The sequence below is a fragment of the Octopus bimaculoides genome, chromosome 23, assembly GCF_001194135.2.
Source record: "Octopus bimaculoides isolate UCB-OBI-ISO-001 chromosome 23, ASM119413v2, whole genome shotgun sequence".
NCBI classification, from domain to species: Eukaryota; Metazoa; Mollusca; class Cephalopoda; order Octopoda; family Octopodidae; genus Octopus; species Octopus bimaculoides.
The window spans coordinates 31,878,337-31,885,790 of record NC_069003.1 but is presented as its reverse complement, the minus strand read 5'-3'; the positions used below and the strand labels follow the sequence as shown (position 1 = coordinate 31,885,790).

Here is a 7,454-nt window from a genome sequence, read left to right as displayed (position 1 = left end):
ACATATACATACATACATACAATGGGTTTCTTTTAGTCTCCATCTACTAATTTCACTCACAAGGTTTTTGGTCAACCTATGGCTGTAGTAAATTACACATTACCAAGATGCCACACAGTGGGACTGAACCCAAGACCACATGGTTGGGAAGCAAACTTCTTAACCACAGAGCTATGCTTATGTCACTCACATCTAGGATGCTTTATCGGATTATCAAATTAACATAACTGTTTGACTGGTACTTTATTTTATTAACCCCGGTAGGAGAAAAGGCAGAGTTAATCTTCTATTATAATTTCTTTCACATCTAGGATACTTTATAGGAAGGAATATTAAATTGATTCCGCTGCTTGGCTAGTATTTTATTAACCCCAGAAGGATTAATGGCAAAGTTAGTCTTCTATTATAATTTTGTTCATATTTAGGATGTTTTATAGCAATATTAAACTGACACTATTTTATTGATCCTAGGAAGATGAAAGATAAAGCCAGTCTTAGTTTTCTATTATAATTCTATTCACATCTAGGCTGTTTAATAAGAATATTGAATCAACCTCAGTACTTTGCTGGTACTATATTATATCAATGCCAAAAGGATAAAATTTAATGTTAGTCTTAGTCTAGTATTATGATTTAACATCAAGGATGCTTTATAGGAATGTTAAATCAGTGCTGCTATTTGATTGGTACTTCATTTCATTGAACCCTGAAATTTTTAAGGCAAGGTTGATCTTAGCAGGACTTGACCTCAGAACGTAAAGCAAAGTGTCCTGACTAAAGACTTGCTAGAAATAGCAACTAAATGTCCTTTATATGAAACACTATTTGATCAGTATTTTATGTTATTGACCCCTGCAGGATGAAAGGCAAAGTTGATCTTAGCTGGGTTTGAGCTCAGAATGTAGAGCAAAGTGTCATAACTAAAGACATGCTAGAAATAGCAACCAAATGTTCTTTATGTTACAGTATTTGATTGGAATTTTATTTTATTGACCCCCTGCAAGATGAAAGACATAGTTGATCTTGACAGGATTTGATCTCAGGATATATATAAAAAAAAAAAAGTATCATAACTTAAAACTTGTTAGAAAGAGCAGCCAAAGGTCCTTCATATCACTCCTTACCATTTGAAAATAAATGTGAAGAACACATTGGGAAATGTGGTTACACACACATGTGTGAGCACACACACACTCACATGCATGCGCGCACACACACACACACACACACACACACACACACACACACACACACACACACAAGAAAGCTAGATGATAAAGGAATAGATTACCTTATTATCTTCAGTAGCTTACAGCTGTTTCTGCTATGAGATGCAGTGGACACATAGTTGAGTGCCTGAATAACACCTTATAGCTTCATCAGAGCCTTGAATATGAAGTGCAGTTTATTTGGGAAAGAATTACTTTTGTACCTACATAGGGAATGGCATCAACGAATATGTGTATGTGTGTGTGTATATATATATATATATATATATATATATATATGTGTATGTATGTATGTATGTATGTATATATTATAATGTTTATGTGCTTGTTTATGCACTGATATAAAGTTAGTTCAGTTCTATATTTAAGAGATGAGGAATTATGTGCATTATTTACATTATTTATATTATTTACATTATTTACATTATTTACATTCAACGGATATTTGTCCTCATCTTGTTTGTCCTCCAGTACGCCATATGCCCACAGACATATGGCATAATGGTCAAGAACGTGCACACACACACACACACACTTCTTGTTTATTATGACTTCTAGAGTGGTAAGTGTTTGGCATTTCAATTCAGTTTTTACCGATTATTAAGCTTTTCTGCTTGACTTTATGAAAAAAAAAAAAAAACTGTTTCATGTGTGAATCGAACTCGGAACCTTGGGGTTAGTAGCCCGCGCTCTTAACCACTACGCCATATGCCCGTGGAATAATAATAATAATAACAATATAATAATAGTAACATCGTTAGGAATGAGAACCCAGGTTCGAAATTTCCCCAAGACACCTGACGAAGGCTGGAGGGTATATCAGCCGAAATGTGTTAGCAACAAACAAGATGAGGATAAATATCCGTCAAATGTAAATAATGTTTCATGTGTGTCGTCTTATTAACTCTATGTTGTCAATGGTTTTTTTTCCAGCTGGGAATACTGCTGCAAAGAATGATGAGTGGCTCATGGTCGATAACGCTGGAGAAGTCCCCACCGTAACCGTTACAGATGTTTCAAAAAGCTGTGAGACGACCAAAAGTCTGGAGTCTACCAAGAGTTCCGATTCCGTTAAGAGCAGTGATACAATCAAAAGTGGGGACACAGCCAAAATTTTAGACTCCACAAGATTAACAGATGATGAGAAGTCTACCGATTCTCCTAGGCTGTCAGACAGCTCTAAAATCATGCAAGACTCTCCACCAACGCAAGTTGATGGCAGCAGACCAGATCTAACTAAAACTCGGAGTACTGACAAGAGCAAAAGCCCATTTAAATGGAAAAGGGGTAAGAAAGTTCAGAAAGCAGATAGCATAAGTACTGGAAGTTCTTCACCCTGTGAGAAATGTCGTTTGGTAAGTATTTTTTTCCATCTACAATACATACAGCTTCATGATTCCCATGAAAAAGTCTTTGATATTATCCTTTCTCTTGAGCCCCCATGAAAAGGTCTTCGGTACTACCCTTTCTCATTTTATGGATTATTGGCTATCTATAAAAAAAATGTTAGAATATAAGGTTTTCAAGAAAATATTCCTGATTAAAATTGGACTCTGATAAATTTTTTCAAGTTTCTCTATGTGGAAAAAGACCCGTGAGGTTGTTAATATTAAGGTTATGATTATTTCACTTTTATTTGCTTCTTTTCAATGTCAGTGCATACCTGACCAGACCAGACAGAATGGAGAGTGAGGGCAGATGGGTTAGTTGGCAGTGGGCCTATTCATTTTGTAAGGATTTACTTCTTCAGTTAAAGGCAAAAGGTGGGACCACTCTTCCATAAAGAATTACTTTTTATACAACTCATTCTTGATATATTATTTTCTTCTATTATTTGTAAGTTTGTCATGTACATATGTACATGCCACGACTTATACATAAATAAATTTTATGCCTTTTGCTATACTGGTGACTAAAATATTTTCTGAGGTGGGTGGTTTGGAATGGGGTCTGCTTATTGTTTCAAAACCTTTCCAGAGTACTGATTTTTCTGAATCAGGGGTGGTTGCCTTGGAAAGACACAACTGTGCACACACATAGTAAATTGTCTAACTTGCTGTTGAGTTGTCAGTGAACAGGTCGCGGTTTCAAAGCAACGAAAATATTTTGGCAAATTAAATTTACATGTTGAAGTGAATCTAACAGTTTTTGTGTGTTTCTTAAATGGCTTATAAATACCTTCCATGCTGCAATTGTTTTCTTTCCAGCGCATGATCTCAGATTAGGTCACTTGCTATGCAAGTACATCTCCGTAATAATAATAATAATAATAATAATAATAATAATAATAATAATAATAATAATAATGATAATAATTGAAATAAACTACTTCCAGCAGCAAGCCAGATACCCAGTATATTACACACACAACACACAATACAGACACTAATACAACAAAAGACTGCACCACACCTCATAAAAGAAAAAAAGCTGATGCAATGCAATACTGGGAAGAGTTTGCACACACCCAGCAAGGAAAAAGAACATACAGTGCTTCACACACCCCTGCAACACAGTAGAAATTGCCTGAAACTACTAAATGCTGAATAATGATAATGATAATAATAATAATAATAATAATAATAATAATAATAATAATAATGATAATGATAATAATGGTGTGGTAAATAAATCACATTGACAAAACATGTTTCCTCATAAAAATGTCAGTCCCAGCCGGATGCAACATTTCTGTAAAAAACATTTGAAAAGTTAAGTAAATAAAATGAGATCTCAAAAATGTAGCATCTACTTGTTGCCATCAGAGTTTCAGGAATAATACCAAATGACACTCTTAAGCACTGTGCTCAAGTACCAGAAGACCCAAAAGTATTAGAACTACAAAAAATTGTCCTCATCGGTTCTGCCCACATCCTAAGGAAAATACTGTCAACCTGAAAATAACTGTTTCTCTTAAAATGTTGTCAAAATTGAAATATTACCAATATAATAGAATTTTATTTCTCAGGATTTGGTCTCCTTTCTCTACAGTATATCACTGTTAATCATAAATAACACCCATAGTAAATTGTCCAACTTGCTGTTGAGTTGTCTGTCAGAGGGTGGGTATTCTTAGTGGATCAAGGGCACAATGATAAATGATTCCAACAGGTGTTTGACCATTGAATAGATGTTACTGTGCATTGTAGTGATCCAGTCTCTGAAGATGAGATCAAAACTGGCCACCAAGTGGCAGTAGTCAATCTTCTGTTGTACACATCAGACTAGGGTAAAGACACCCTTTGGTAATGAATGACCATGGGATTGCATCTAGAAAGTTTCCCTCTGAGGCGCAAGCCCGAGCATGGTTGTTTGTGAAAGACCAGCAGTTGCCCTTGCATACCAGCCTCTCCTCTCCACACCACCGATGTTATCTGAGGGAAAGGCAAAGGCCGATACAGCTTGGCACAAGTAACATCGCAACTCATTTCTACAGCTGAGTGAACAGGAGCAACATGAAATAAAACGTCTTGCTCAAGAACACAACACACAGCCTGGTCTGGGAATTGAACTCACTACCTCATGATTGTGAGCTTGACGCTCTAACCACTGAGCCGAGAGCCATCACATATTAGACTATCTAAACTGATAAAAGCCCTGCCAAAACCAAATCTTGTGCTGACCCACTCTACAATGTATCACATAAGTGTGAGTTGTGCATAAATCTGCTGAGGCTTACTCAAGTTTGCATATTTCCAATTAAACTATTGATAACGAGTGCCAATCTCTTGATGTGCAGTAGTTTTTAACTCTGTATCGAGCAGAGTTATATGCCTGAAGTTGTCTATTTTATCGCTCCTTGTTTGGTTTCTTCCCAGTACATCATTACCCTTCAGCTCACAGAATTTTTTCAGTCTGCTGCCTGTTGCAATAGACAGCTATCAACCTAGTAATGAACAAGTCTGGCATCTAACAATAAAAATCATTGAGATGACCATCCAGTCCTAGGATTTTGCCCATGGCACAACTGTTTAAGACACCCTCTATTTGCTGAACCTGATTTTTAGCATCTTTGACTGAGAGTCTTAGAAGACTGTCTAGGCTGGCATTGAAGGCCACCACCACCACTTTGTTGCTCTTCATGAACAGTTTGGCAAAGTGTCACAAAAAAAAATGGCACGCATCTGCTTGGAATCAGATAGCTTGTACTTGCTGCAGTCAGCTTAAAGATCAGAGTGTGACTTTGTTGACATGCTGCACGTCTATCATCTATCAAATAACTTTTGCTCCCTCGTTTTTCAGACTACATTTCCTAGCATGAAAAATACATCCTTTGTATCTTACTGTGAAGAAGTAGGTATGGATCATTCTTGCTGCAAGCAAGTCGTAAGCAATCCCTTTTCTGTTTGGTTCTTGTGTTCAGTTGCCTAACTCCTTTGTTGATTTATTATTGTTCTCTAAATCCTACCTACATCTTTACTAAACCTAACAGATTCTTCTCTAATTTTCCTTTTTAATTAGCTAACACCACCTGTTGATCCTTGTTAACTAATTCACTAATCCAGTCTTTGAAATATTTCAGTGCCAAGAAACAATTTCCAATATCTAAGACCTTGTTTATTTGTCTTGTATAAGTTGATATATAAAATTTTGTCATCTCTATAACCAAATACTTGAAACTGTTAACAACAGTATCTCTATTGGTTAACCGAATGAAAATTCTGAGCATGACCTGTATGATTCTGTATTTTGTCCAAATTCAATTTAGTGTATTCTTGAAATCTAAGCAATACCTGTTTGACATTTAGAACTGCCCGAGCAAGTTTGCAAAACTTTTTACACAACTCTCTCCTGTAATTCATTCCCACACAGTCCTTGTGTATTCTAACACTCCAGTTACCCACTAGCATTAGAGGATAAAATGTTCCTGAAGAAACGTGACTCACTAACCTATGTCAGAGCATAAATAGCTACCAGTTTGAAAGTACTAAGTACTAACAACTCTACAATTGTTCACATTTATGACCACTGATCTTAACATCCTGGTCAGGAAAGATCATACTTATTTCTTGTAGTTGGCTGAAGAGACATACATCTTGCAGAGAGTGAGTGAGTGAGTGAGTGAATCTCAGACATTCTGTTCTTACTGATAACAACTGCACCTAAATTTGGTGACCTGAGATCATTCAATTTGTGTTTCTGCTTCCATGCCAATCCTAAATTATATACATTTATTCATCCCACTCTTTTAAACAAAACATGTTGGTTTATGAACATGTAGGAAAAGGCACCTGCCTTGTTTTAACTTGGTATTTCAGAGCTTTGGGGATGTCTCAAAACTGCCCAAGAAGTCCATCTTTTAGCATATTTATTTAATGATTCTTTATAAAACTTTCCATCTCACATGGGAACTTTTCAGAAATTCTCAATAGACTGCTGGTTTTATCTGCATCAGAGGTCTGCCCTTTTTTTTTTTTTTTTTTTTTTTTTTATCTAAGGAAGAAATTAATTTTTTTTTCTGCCCCATTTGTTCTTATGCTTTTGTCTTTTTGGATAAGCCCCATTAACTCATTGTTGTCCTGTGAGTTAGCTGTCGGCTATTGCTGTGGTGAAGGTATGTGACCTAGTGGTTAGGGTGTTGCTTTCATGAGTGGGAGGTTGTGGTTTCAATTCTCGGACCAGGTGGTGCATTATGTTCTTGAGCAAAACACTTCACTTCACATTGGCCTGCAATCACTTCAGCATCAGACGTGTGACACACTGAGTAATATTGACATAGGCAATGTCGATTTGGTAATAGGAGTGGGCTAATGTGCAGCACATACATTTGATCACCATAAACAAATCATGTGTGCAGGTTGTTCAGCAAAAAATTGCAAAGTCATCTTTCTCTGATTCAAGAGACACTCCAGATCATTGTTGTTGATGACGATGATGATGATGTTGTTGCTGTTGTTGTTACTTTATTTTTTTTGTATGTCTGTATGTTGCTGTGTTAGTTGTTGCAGTTGTTGCTTTATGTTATTGTTAATGTTTTTTTTGTTGTTGTTGTTGTTGTTGTTGTTGTTGTAGATCCTGTTCACGGATTTTGTTGTTGCTCTTTTCGCTGCAGCAGCTGCTGCAGAACCCCCCCACCCCAAACCTCGTCTTGCTTCCATAATAATAATAATAATAATAATAATAATAATAATTGCTGCCTTGAGCATGATTAAAGACAATAGAGACAAATGCATAACCAAAACTGCAAGACTTAAGATATATACATACATACATACATACATACAT

At 36.2% G+C, this 7,454-nt stretch overlaps 1 protein-coding gene across 5 annotated transcripts in view; it reads left to right on the top strand.

The window, feature by feature from the left end:
* The window catches only part of LOC106873743 (TBC1 domain family member 2B), a 158,123-nt gene that overhangs the window by 82,468 nt on the left and 68,201 nt on the right, over positions 1–7,454 (top strand). For 4 of the 5 annotated variants that reach the window (XM_052976043.1, XM_014921239.2, XM_014921238.2 and 1 more), the window contains 2 exons: positions 2,163–2,584; positions 5,472–5,555. In XM_052976043.1, coding sequence (XP_052832003.1) covers positions 2,163–2,584; positions 5,472–5,555 — 506 coding nt within the window. The remainder of the gene's footprint in view (positions 1–2,162; positions 2,585–5,471; positions 5,556–7,454) is intronic. The other variant, XM_052976045.1, reaches the window with a different exon arrangement.